This window comes from Catharus ustulatus, chromosome 1, assembly GCF_009819885.2.
Source record: "Catharus ustulatus isolate bCatUst1 chromosome 1, bCatUst1.pri.v2, whole genome shotgun sequence".
In the NCBI taxonomy this organism is placed as follows: Eukaryota; Metazoa; Chordata; class Aves; order Passeriformes; family Turdidae; genus Catharus; species Catharus ustulatus.
Window position 1 is genome coordinate 61,217,285 of NC_046221.1, and position 13,503 is coordinate 61,230,787.

General features: G+C 40.2%; 1 protein-coding gene across 2 annotated transcripts in view; it reads left to right on the forward strand.

Moving 5' to 3' along the window:
* COL15A1 (collagen type XV alpha 1 chain) overlaps window positions 1-13,503 on the forward strand; it is a 125,353-nt gene that overhangs the window by 57,890 nt on the left and 53,960 nt on the right. For both annotated transcript variants that reach the window (XM_033081819.1, XM_033081826.1), the window contains 6 exons: window positions 2,624-2,701; window positions 4,336-4,404; window positions 6,145-6,270; window positions 9,980-10,042; window positions 12,112-12,147; window positions 13,245-13,397. In XM_033081819.1, the coding sequence (XP_032937710.1) occupies window positions 2,624-2,701; window positions 4,336-4,404; window positions 6,145-6,270; window positions 9,980-10,042; window positions 12,112-12,147; window positions 13,245-13,397 (525 nt within the window). The remainder of the gene's footprint in view (window positions 1-2,623; window positions 2,702-4,335; window positions 4,405-6,144; window positions 6,271-9,979; window positions 10,043-12,111; window positions 12,148-13,244; window positions 13,398-13,503) is intronic.

The following is a 13,503-nucleotide window of genomic DNA, read 5'->3' on the forward strand; positions in this document are numbered from 1 at the left end:
CATTACAGGCAGGTAAACGTGACTTGACAATTAGCTTTTTAGGTTTCTGCTTTGATCCTTCTTGTGACAGAGTTATTTCTAGGGTACTTGGTACTGACATAACCGTAAAATCAGTCAGGATTCTTTTAATGAAAAGAAAGCAAATGGAAGAGATGCCAAGATTATGGGTATTTACAGTTCTTCTCTTTATAAGCAAAGTGCAAATTAGCAAATGCATTTTATTTTGCAGCTGCAGCTCCTGTTAGGTCATTCCAATCTTCAGCAGCAAGTGCTACACCTACACTGCCAAATGGAACAGGCCCAGGAACTGACTGGTTTGCTGAGGGCTCAGACTTGCAGGCATGGTCCCTGACAATGTTTTGGCCAAATAGATCTCAGTCAGACAGGGCAGCATCAGTTGTTAAATGCTCTCAGTATGCTGCAAGACGAGACTTTGCACAGGTTGGCTCTGTACTCCTCCACTCCCATCCCAGTAAGCTTTCTACTTTCAAATACTCATGCTGATGGATTTCACTATATGTCTAATGTTATTTCATGCAAGATGCACCAAAAAAGCATACTCAAAATACTAGCTTTGAACATGCAGGGCTAAAAGAAGTCCCAGAGTCAAGCAACTAAGGACAGTGGGCCCAGCCAGTCTGTTCCAGCTGACCTCACAGCCAAAGGCCATCCAGCCTTAGTTTACTGATGAGAGTAGCCATCAGAAAGAGAGCATTCTAGCAGCAGGAGACGTAGCTTAGCTTAGAGAGCAAAAGTTAATATTGGAAAGGAAAATACTCCAGTAGTCTATTCCTAATTACTTTTATGGCTACTTTAGTAACAACATCTTAAGTTTAATTTTTCGTTTTAAAATTGGACTAGTATTTTCAAGGGGCACTTCAAAGAGACATTGTGAAGTTAGCAAACAAGTGCTAAAAATCCTAACAATAGGTTCAAAAGCACTAAGGAAAGCTGACAGCTTCAAATGCAGAGCTTTGTCTTGGCAATACTTTAAACAGACAAAATTCCTGCAGTAAAAACAGGACAAACAAGAAGACACTGCTCTGATCCTCTTTTAAGGTATCAGCTCTTCAGAAAATTGTTTCAGTATCCAAATCAGTGTGATTTCCTAGGCCTAGTTGTGTTGGCAGTGCGATCAAAGCTTAAAGAATTGATGTGTGCACACAAAAAAAATCAAAACTGTTGTGCTGTCTAAAGACAGTCAGCACTTTTTTCAATATAATAACATTTAAATTTCAGGAACAGTAGTAGGATCCACCTTCCTCTTTGTGGTTCTTCTCATTGAAAATGGAAAGCCAGGAGTGAATGGGGGACTACATATAGGTGGAGAGTGGGGAGCTGGCTGTCACTTTTCCACTGTGGTCCATGTTCTGTGCAGAGATACAGCCATGAGATGCTCCTTGGGAATGGATACAGTCAGGCCTCCTAAAAATGACCATGACCCTGGGGATTTTGTCCACCTTGCAGTGCACACAAAGGGGAAGAAATTGCATGAAAACAAGCACCAAACACTGCCAGGAACTAATGTAATAGTCATTGGAAAAAAGCGAGGATGTGTTAAAATGAATGAAGAGCATCTGTAAATGAGCACGCTGGCAGACAGTGAAAATAGCCCCAAATTAATTAAACACATTCTCTGTGGATATGACTGAAGTATCACTATAGGAACCATTTGACAAAGCCGCAGGGAACAAAGAACTGAATGAATACATTTATCTAATGAACTCTCAAGCATAACGAGCAAGTGACCAAGAGGCAGTTAAAAGTCAGTGTTTCCTGCTATGTAACTGAATATGTGAATTTAGAGAACACAATTAAAATGCTCATAAGCCCAGATAGCAAACTGCCAGGTTAGAGGGTAAAGCCCAGTTTGATGGAGGCAAAACCTCAACTCTTGACTCGAGTGAAAAATGCTGGACTTGAGCAGAAAAAAATTAAAAGTCACAAACATCTGAAGCTGAAGCAGTTCAAACTAACCTCAGCAAAATGTCAGAGGTGATGTAAGAAAGACAAATTATAAGAAATGGTAGTAATTATGAGAGAAAATGACACATATTTGAACAGGGTCTTTCATTGTGTTGGCACTAGATAAAGGTCAACACACAGAAGAAAAATCATGTTGTGGTGGTATTGAAAAAAGCATTAGAGAGGGTAGCAATAAAATCAAGAAATTTACAGATGGAGTACGATGGTGTGACCATACTGACTTTTTGTTTGTTTGTTTGTTTGTTAGTCTAGTTTAGTTTGGTTTTGGTTTGGTTTTGGTTTTGGTTTGGTTTTTCTTGGGGGGCAGGGCGAGGCTTCGTATATAATATACCCTAAAAATGCAAGATCCACAGTTAAACCTTATTCTGGCAAGACTTATGCACTGCCTAATGCTGTTAAAGCTGCTTGTACATTTGCAAATTCATTGCAGAAGTTAGAAAAGGAAGAGATCTTTCTTCCACTGCCAATGCAAAGATCGTGTTCCTTGGGAGCTTGTCTTAGAAATGAACAAAGTCCAATCCTGCTCACAACATCTAAGCAGCCACTCTTGTGACTGGAAATCCACACAGATTGTAGCTAGTGCTTATAGCCTTTATGTGGTTAAATCCTTGCTGATTTATCTTAATTCCTACTTCAGGGTGATCCTGGTGAGGGGTTGCCAGGACCCCCTGGACTACCAGGACCCACAGGACCATCTGCTCCTTCCAGAGGATTAGTGAGTATTTGGGGTTCTCTGTCAGTGAGCTCAGCTTGCCACAGAGGAATCCAGAACTAAACAGGTTTTCTCTGGGAAGGTAGCCTGACTGCCACAGTGATAATCATGTTTTCTAAAACATTCATGCAGAAATGCAAATAAATGTCTGATCAAAGTGTGTGACTACTGGAAGCTACATAAACACCCAGTATTCACATTTTAAAATGTCAGTGGATTCGTGTGCTCTCCTGTGCAAAAGCAACAATATATCAGAGAACATGAAACAAACATTTCCACAAAAAGGCATTCTAAGCCTAAATTATTAATTTCTTCCTGCTACTGAACAGAGAAATGGTTTGACAGTCAGTTATGTTTGCTGTCATTAAATGCTAGAACACATACCAACATGATGGCAGTGTTTGTATTTTGAATGCTCAGTACCCAGACAATGTTAAAGAATGAGTTTCAGATCCATCTTACTGCTGTACTTGGACTTTTCCCCCTATATCCATGAGGATACACATGCATGCAGCTAAAGAAGGAATCTGGCCTGAATTTTCAGTTCATGGGGTGAGAACTGATTTTATGCTTACATAGAGCTCACCACTGACACCAGTAGAAATCCTGGGGTAGACTTTTACACAAAACCATCTGTCACACTGGGTATCATGAGGATTTAGCTAGACAGTTTGGAACATATTCTACTGGCCAAAATGGATTATATGCTGTCCTGATTCTGGGTCTGCTAAATTAAGCCAATATACTTCTGCAGCATAGAAACAGATTAGCAGTGTTCTGCTGCACTGCTGAGCCTGCACTGATGCTGACTTCAATAGACCAGCGAGGCAGCCCCAGATCCCCAGGACAAGGTGCTCCAGGCCAACAGTTTTACCCAGTCAAAGGCCACTTCTATAAATGTAGCAAGGAACACCAAGTGCTACACTGCCTTTACTTTCTTGTTCTCTGTGACATCAAGTTTCAAAGCCTTTCATTCTGTAGTGAAGAGGAAGAAGTTTCAGTACATCCAAGAAATGCATCCTTAACTCCCAGGCATTTGAAATATTAGCTTAGGTACTATGATAACATATTCAAGTAGTACTTCTCTCTGTGCTTTTCTCTGTAGTCTGCAAAATGTACACAGCTATGAAACTCACCAAGGACTAAACACTAAGGTGTTTTTTCTAAAGCAGAATGTTTTATAAAAGGCTTTGGTGTATTGATTTCTCTTTATAAGAGTCATCTCTTTTTTTGGCTTTTTAAATGAGGGGCACGTTGTAGGAGACTGGGGTTATTTGTTAGATCTGCATTTTAGGATATTCTTAATGTTGACAGGTACCTTTCAGAAGTGAGAATTTGCCTAAGATATTACTTCAGTTCACTTAAACAGCCACATAGCATGTGTGTCCTGCAGGATAGTTATCACTGTGCTCATAGAGCACCTGCAGGTAAATACAGTGCTCAGTGACTACAAAAGAAGATGGTATGAAACACCAGCCACAAAAGTAAAATGCTTTTATTGAATTATAATTTATTTTATCAGTGACAGACTGCTGTAAGAATATTGATGATAGTTGCATTTCCGGTAAATGTGAAGTGATAGCTGCATTTGTCATCTTTAGAAGCAATAATTTAATGTTAAATTCTTCTAATTTCAGAATAGACTGGAACCTGAAGAATCGGGTTCTGGAGATACTGAGAGCATTAGAGAGACTGAGATTTTAAGGGTAAGTATCTAATGATATTTCTCATGATAAAGAGCATTATTTTACTCATGCAGGTTGTACAATTTTTCATAATGCAAGTTTTATACATGCTTAATTTACACCATCCAGAAAGGGTTTGTAGGGTTTCATTTCAAGGTCAGAAAAGGCCTAAGCACTTGTGAGTGGGGAAGAAGTATGAGACAGGAGGTAGCCGCCAAAGAAATAATGGCAAGAGGAATTTTTAAAATGAGAAAATGCTTTTAATCTGACTATGAGAAGAGAGTGAAGAGGAGAGAGATGAGAATCTTAGATTTGTGGAATCATAGAAAGACCTAAATGTCATCTTGTTTCTGTCCCCCTGCCATGGGCAGGGAAAGCTTCCACAGAGGTCCATCCAACCTGGCCTTGAGCACTTCCAGGGATGGGGCATCCGCAGCTCCTCTGGGCCAGTGCCACCACCCTCACAGTAAAGAATTTATTCTGAATATCCAATCTAAACCCACTCTCTGTCAGATTGAGGCCATTGGCCCCTTATCCTGTTACTACATACTCTCATAAGCAGACCCTCTCCTGCTCTCTTTTAGTCAGTGGAAGGTGTTACATGACACTAGCCTTTGCTTTTTTCGATTTGGAGTACCTGTTCTAAAGTGTGTCTGTATGAAATGCTTTCTGGTGGGCTGAACATCAGTAACTCTGCAGCTTTCTGAGTTTATCATGGGTCCTGTGAACTCCAGAATGCTATAGCACACTGGAGGCCTCTGCTTTGCAACACAACTAGCAATATTTTTCATTCTCTCAGACTGGTTTCTACCTCAGGACTCCAGTTTCTTTCTTTTTCCTCAAAAGTGCTTAATGCCTTGTTTTCAAGGCCCTTCAGGAGCCAGTTGCCACACGCTGAAAGTTAGATATTTTGCCTAATTTAGGAGCCCCTTCAGAGGCCCTTTGTAGGCAACAAAGCAGGTGAGTGCCTTGCAGAAGTCTCTGTTTACGTACCGAAAATCCAAGAGGACCCTCTTTCAGATGGAATCCTGTACGTGGCCCTAAGTCAGAATTAAAGATTTCCTGACTTGTAGTGCCATGGCCTAAAACTTCCAGCTCTCCATCTCTGCCTGCTAATGCAATCAGTGACACAGATGGATTTGGGCATGAGAGGGAATATTTGCAAATTTAGTGTTCCTCCTAAAATAACAATTCCCTCATTTAATTAAATTAATTCAATTTAAATACCTCTGCTCACATCCATGCAGGATAGATCTTTAGAGCAGAAGCCAGTTTGACAGCATTAAGCAGGTCTTGACCATGAGTAGAGATTCTCAGTGCTCCAGCAATAACATGGAGAAATCCCATAAAATGGTAGAGGAGAAAAAGCTACCCCTTCCCTCTGCACAATGATCCCTTGGTTTCATTATGGTTAGGTCTCTGATCATTAGGTTGATCCTTGGGATATGTCTGAGATCTGTACTGGGTTACAGAGAGCTGACATGAATTTGTTTGGTTTTCAATGTCCTTCAATGACCTTTCAATGTCCTGCTTGCCAATGCATGCTATGAGGTGGCACAGTTCAGAGAGCACAGGTGGGGGAGGTCAGTGTGACCCTATGTAAGGGTGCATCTGTCAAGATAAAATTGGTTCTAAAATAGGAGTGGAAACTCTAGCTGAGTTTTATGAGCCTAAACAGTCTATGTCAGCTTTTTCCTGTTCCATGTACATAGAAAAGAACCTGGCAAGGATAATTTCTAATGGTCCTGCTGATTTATTCAGGGTCTTCCAGGACCACCCGGCCCTCCAGGACTGCCTGGTCTTCCAGGAAAGCCAGCACCTGATTCAGGTGTAGGACCTCCTGGGTCACCAGGAGAAGACGGAGCTTCTGGGGAACCAGGCCCTGAAGTGAGTACCTTTTTGTGCACAAACATTGATGTTGTTTCTGTCCAACACGAAGTTCTGAGACTTACAGTCTGTGTAATTCTTACTAAAATTACGGAATATTTTTAATTTAAGAGCTTGAATCTTATAGAAATTTTCGCAAACAAAAAAAAAGTCTTGTTAACCAAAGCACACTACTGCAGTAATGTACATTTGACAGACAGATACTGGTGAATCTGGACAAGAATAAATAAAAATTAAGAATGCTTTTGACAACACTGAATAAGACGAAGTATCAGTTTTCCTGTGATGCTTTCAGGAAAATGAAGTTTGCTAAATCACTTATATAAACTCCACGGAATTTGTTGAATAAACTGAATTTTCCTCTTTCTTCCTCCATCCTTTTCTTCGACTAGGTAGAAACACTTGTTCCTCTGGACCTGTGAAATATAATTCTGCTGCTAAAAAAGTTGCTAAAGTTTGACTTGCAGATAAATCCTCAGTAAAGCAGGTTTTTCAGTGAAGAAATTTTTTTTTTTAACATTGAACAGCTCTGAGAATCCTCTCTGGAACTATGAGATTAGCTCAGCTGGTTGGAGCATGGTGCTAATAAAGCCAAGGTTGTGGTTCTGATCTCTGGCTATTCATCTAAGAGCTGCACTCAATGATCCCTCCCAATCCAGAACAATCTCTGATTCCATGTATTTACTAGTATGGTTCCCTTATTCCCCACCAACCATCTGCCAACAGCAGTTGTTCTCAGGACAAGATTTGTCCTGTACATCACACGACCCTCCAAAGTGAGTCACCCTTTCTGTACCTGACGAGGTGTCATTAGCACGTATCAAGGAAGTGTGTGGGTGACAGGTGTTAAAAAAGAGATCTCACTATATCTCAGCTGTCTTGGAGGGGTTTTTTTGAGGGTAACCGAGCTGGGAGTTGATACAAAACTTAGAAAGTGTTTGGCCATCCAGGTGGAAAACAGCATATTTTCTGCAGAAAGAAATTAGGCACCTGAAAGTCTTTAGTATGGGATTTTAGAGTCAAGTGCATGGGAAGCCAAGGAAATCCATTATTCTCTGCATTTACTGATTGTAATATGGATGGCAGCATGAAATAAAAAAGTGTGAGATGGTGACCAGATTTTATCTAATTGTTAAACTTCCAAGAGTACTCTTTTTCTTTTCTGAATCCAACACAGATCAAATTGTATTGAGGATTACAAATATAATTTTTAAAAAATGCATTAGCAAGTCTTACAAAAAACACAGTTACCTTAATGTTATATTTACTGCATTTGATAAATTGCAGTGTTAGATTAAAAGGCTCTCTATAACACCTTCTTTGCAATTCAAAATGTACCTTGTTTTATTTACTGCATTTGATAAATTGCAGTGTTAGATTAAAAGGCTCTCTATAACACCTTCTTTGCAATTCAAAATGTACCTTCAACTTTTCTGAGTGTGGCTGTTTCTATATCTTTAGAATATAAAGTAATTTAAATGGTCTAGGATATACTACTAAAGTCTGCCATAAAAGAATAATTTAAAAAATAATTACAAGAAAATTGAGAAATAAGTATTGATTCATCTTTTATTTTTAAAGATGAGTGTATTCCCTCTTGTGTAATTTGGGATTTCACAGGTAATAATGTGAACTACTTGTAGACAGTCAATTTTCTGATGCAACAGAAATCATTGTTTCAGGATACTTCCTGGGAAACATATCAGTTTAAAAAGTAGTAGTTAAATGTTAGTAAGACTACTAAAGAGCATCTTCAGAAGAATTAGTCTGGGACAAACCTGCAGGCTGCTGAAGGAAAACTCCAGCTGTTGAGAACACAGACCCATGCATTCCCACAAATTCAGGTGACCTAAGAAAATGTCTCCCTGCTTTTCAAAGATTTGCACACATTTGCACACTCTGCATAAATGAAGTGAGGTCAATCCCCAGCAGAATTTTTTTGGTTGGGAATGCTCATTAAGTGCCACATTAACACATTTGTGTTATTAAGGGTTTTCAGCTGTGAATTTTAATTCCAGGAGAACAGCCAATCACTTGAAGCTGGGGACAGGCTTAAGTCCTTGCTAAAGCAAGAACTTTGGATGTAGCACCTCTTCCCTCAACAAGTGTGTCTTGGAAATGTTTGAGTAAATGTTTGCATTTTGTAATGGGAATTATCGCTCCACAAACTGCTTCACAGTGCATCTCATACTGATGTGGTATTGATCTGATTAAATACACTTTTTCAAAATGCTACATGAAGTTAAACTGACTCATAGCATTGTATAGGGATATTTTCTATCCTAATTTTTGTTTGAGGTAGCTCACAAAATGCATTAACATACCCTGATGAGAACAACAAATGTCTCAGTGTTGCCTGCTAGCTACATAATAGACACTCTTCCAAAGCTCTAAAGGGAATCAGCAATTTTAGAAAAATGAAGCCTAAAATTGCTAAGCACTACAGTGGAAGTAATCGGTAAACTTTAGAACAGTTATTGTTCTTAACTCAACCTCTTTTCTTATTCTCTTCTTACAGTCTTCATGCAATCTTCTCTTCACGCAATCATGCCAAAATACAATATTAAAATGTTTGAAACATACTGAAAATATTTATGATTATTCTCAATATTAAAAATAATCTGTTAGTTACTCTATGACTTAGAGTGCATCCAAAGAGCAAAAGTAGTGGGGTGGGGGGGAGGGAGAGAGGCAAAAAAATGAGTCTGTGATAATTCTGAAAACGTCAGAGGGAATCAATGTTTTCTATCTCCTTCGCTAGCTGTTTATATCCTTCTCCAAAATAGATGAATAAATAAATATTATTGAAGATCCCCAGAGGCCAGAATAGACCCCCGTAACTGTAGCTGAAGGCTTTCAGAGCCCAATTTTAAAAATGTAGGCTTGTGCAATATGCCAGTTACCTTTCATACATGCCTAGTTACTGTGGGCTGGACTTCAATTCCTGTACTGTTTTATTGGTTGACCCTACAAAGCCAGTGTTTCCCAGGCTGCCTGCTCAGTCAAATGCATGCAGAATACAACAAGTCATGGGTATAGCACCAGAGACTGGGTGGAGAACTTAATATACACTTTTCAAGGCAAAATTAAAGTGAGATGTCATGAACAATATGAGCACCTTCAACCAAAGCAAAGTGGCAGCACCTTTTCTTCTGCAGAAGGACTCTAGGAGTACTGCTCCTGCAAGTGGAGGAATGTACCTGCAGGGTCAGCTACCCAGGCACACCTGGCAAAGTGAGTCTGAATAAGCCAAGTGCTGCCCCACATGGGGAGTTTAGGCTCAGCCTCATTGTTCCCATGATTCATCAGCTGGGTCTCATCTAGCACTGACATTGCCAGAAGTGTGGATAACTGAGATGCCTGGGGATTTCAACCCCATCGTGTCTTTTACAGTGTTGTCAAAACCTGCTTGGATAGCACCATAATATCTCATGCTAAGGTTATATTTTCAATTTGCTGGGTTTTGGTTTTGCTTATCATTTTATGATTGTTGCATATAGTTTTCTATTAAAATACATTAAAATCCTGGTTTGATACAAAGCCAAATCTCAGAAGACAAGAAATAAAAGTGTTAAAACTTAGTGGGGGGAGGTGCTACACATTAGTGTTTCACAATGCTGCATCCTCAGTTGGTCCCTGACATTTAAACACATGTTCTAGAAACTGAGCTCTCAATTGGCACCTGCTTTAGATTTACTATCGTCTACAGGGCCCTCAAGGTCCTCCTGGCCGTGATGGAGTGGTTGGCCCACCAGGATGGAAGGGGGAAAAGGTGAGTTAAATGTCTGTCTTGCTCCTACTTCAATGGAAAATCTATGTCAATTCTAGACTGTAAAAATCCTAAATAGTTGACCGTGCAACCCAATTGCATCTGGCTTCAGTATTTTTTAATGGAATCCAGATATTAAAGGCTCATTAGAACATCTCAAAAGGCATGTTCAGAAGTCCAGAATTTCCTATTGGATGCTGTCTCATTTTCTGTAGTATGTAATGTTCAATATGCAGTATGAACTACTCTGTTGTGATCTGCCACTCAAAAGCCGCTCGTGACTGGGCTCAGACAGGTGAGCCTGGGAGGGGAAAGAGAGAAGTCCAGTTAGCCCAACCTGGCACAGAGTGATAACACATTATGTGTCAGGGCAGAAGAGTCTGAAGGAGCACAAACCATTTAAATTGGCAAACAAGACACAAAGTCATGGCCCACACTGGGCGCCCACCAATGAAGAGCTGATGCGTCAAGGACAGAAAGATCACTCAGCAATTACTGTCACAGGCAAAACAGTCTTGAATAGAGGAAATTAATCTAATCCATTGCTAATCAAAACATTGTTTAAGCACCATTTTTTACACCCCACTTCAAGAAGGATGTGAAGAAAACAAAGACTGCAAGACAATTTCATCCTCTAGTGAGCTTCAACAACACACCTTACTCACAAGAACTTGAAAGTAAATTCCCAAGTGTATGCTGTAAGCTCAAACACTGTAAGGGGAATGAAAAGGCAAGTCTGAAATGGCCAGACTATTGATTTAGTTTTATCTCTGGAGGGCTGAAGGTTCCGAGTTGTGATAGCAAAAGCCTGAGCTGGTAAAAGTGCAGCACACATGGGAACCAGCAGCCATCCAGGAAGTGCAGCAAGTGTGTTACAAAGCAGCACCTGAAACCCGTGTCCATTGTAACCAGTGGTGTGTGCTTTATGTGAGGGAGCCTAAGAACAGAAAGAAGTCCAGTTGAAATAAACTGAACATGAATCACATACTATAGGAGGAGATTGATGGGGAAAGAGAAGAAATTGAAGAGAAAATGATTTGTTTTTTTAATCATAATCCTCAAATTTTTAAAATACAATATTTTACCTCTCTGAGTCTGTTTGCTACATTGTGTATATTTTATAAAAGTTGCATTAGAATTGAAGCACTATGTACCTGCACCTGTTCAATACAAGTGAGAGTATTTTTCAATTTTTACTACTTTTTTCTGAAAACCTTTATTTAATTTATATTGTAATATCTGTTTTGTACATTATTCATTATTCCAAATTAATCCAGAGAAGATAACAGGAAGAAACAACAGGATGTGCAAGTAAATTCAGTTTGTTCATTGGAGTGACATTTGACATGGAGTTTAACCATTGCTTTTAAGAAAACACATTATCATTTCACTCGTGGTGCTTACTCGTTTTTTTCAGACTTTACACAAGAAATATTTCTGCTGAGTGAGTAAAGACAGTAGCTTGCCAAAATAAAAACTATTCCACTAGATTCATAGCAATTTGGAAAAAAAATTATTTGTGTGCATTATTACTGTCTTTTTGTCTATTCTGTGAAATAGAAATGGAAAAAAACCAGTATGCAAGTAAAGTGTATAAAAGCAAATATTGATAAAATCTTGATTGCTGCAGAGGAACCTTAAAATCCTCCTAGTCATCACATCCTGTGTTTGGAAGGGTGCCCTAGACAACTTGAGTGGGACCTGTTTCCTGCTCTGTTATACCCCATAAGAATTTTGACATTTATATTCAGAAGCATGAGGATGTGGCCTGGAATCTTTAATTCTGTGTGCTCCAAATTCTTAAAATCTGCAGCAATGATTGGAATACAAGATTGAGTCCAGTCAGCGTAGCAGACCAGAGCTATTAATGTGTTATTGTAACTCCTGAATTACAGATTGTTTTCTTTTTAACTGAGACATCTGGTGTTTCAGATCAAGGGCTTCATGTAAAGGATATCAAATTAAACAACACAGAAATCTGTGGGCATTTGTATTAAGGAAAAATACCATAAATGTGCTTTTGTTGTGTAATGGTCTTATTTTAAGTATTTAGGATTTATTTTCTTTTACAGGGTGATCAAGGTCTACCTGGTTCTGCTGGTCCAAAGGTAACAAAAAAAAGTGTATTTGCAGAGTGACAGTATCACTGTAATACAACACATTACTGAGAAGGGCTGAGAAATCTTAGAGATTATTGTTGTGTAGCCTAATGAAGTGGGCAGAACTGGTTTCTCAGTTGGCCAATATGCTTCTCTCTGAAGTGTGGGGTAGTCGGATAACCTTGGCCGGACTCCACTCCAAGGTTATCTCTATCCTCTTCTATCTCTACTCCCCTTCCAAGCGGGACTGGGGAGAGAGAATAACATGGAAAAGAGCTGGCAGGTAAAGATAAGGCAGTGCTTACTAAAGTAAAAAGAAAGCAAAACTTCGCATGCATATAAGCAAAGAGAAAAAAAGTTTATCTCTACTTCCCATGAGTGAGTTACTGGGAAGCAGTTGCTCCAGAAGGCAAATACTATAAATCAACAAATGCCTCCTGTTCCTCCTCCCTGCCTTAGCTTTTATATCTGAGCAGACATTCTATGGTATGGAATACCCGTTTGATTAATTTGGATCATGTATCTTAGCCGAGTTGTGTCCCCTCCCAGGGTTTTGCCCACTCCCAGCCCACTCAATGGGAGGAGGGGATGAGAGAGTTGTTACAGAGACAGGGCTCAGGCTGTGCCAGCCCTGCTCAGCAGCAGACAAAACACCGGTGTGTTATCAACACCCTTCTGACTACCAGTGCAAAGCACAGCACTGTGAGGGCTGCCGTGGGGAAAACATGCTCCAGCTCAGCCAGAGCCAACACACATGACCAGCAGGTTGAGAGAGGTGATGCTCCCTTTCTCCTCTGCCCTCATGAGAGCCCATCTGGAGAGCTGTGTCCAGCTCTGGGACCCCCAGCACAAGAAAGGCATGCACCTGTTGGAACAAGTCTGAGGGGGCCATGAACATGATCAGGGGATGGCCTCTTCCTGGAAATGTTCAAGGCCAGGTTGGATGTGGTTTTGAGCTACCTGGTCTAGTGGAAGGTGCCCCTGCCCATGGCAGAGGGATTGAAATTGGATGAGCTTTGCAGCCCAAACCATCCTGTGATCCTATAAATCTACATGCCTCTACTTAGGCATATTGAGTACATCAACTGACTGCATTTTTATTGTAGGGTGACACTGGAGTCACTGGATCAATAGGCCCCAAAGGCGAAGCTGGTCCTATTGGGTTTCCTGGAAAACCTGGACTACCAGGACCTCCTGGGCCTCCTGGACCCCCTGGACCTCCTGGACCACCAGGACTAAGTTACAGCCTGGGATTTGAGGTATTTTGCTATTCTGAAGTTTGTTGTAACTATGGATATATTTCCTCCAGAGGAAAGACAGTGTGATCACCTGTATGTTTCACAGGTATTTAAGTCTGGATTGATG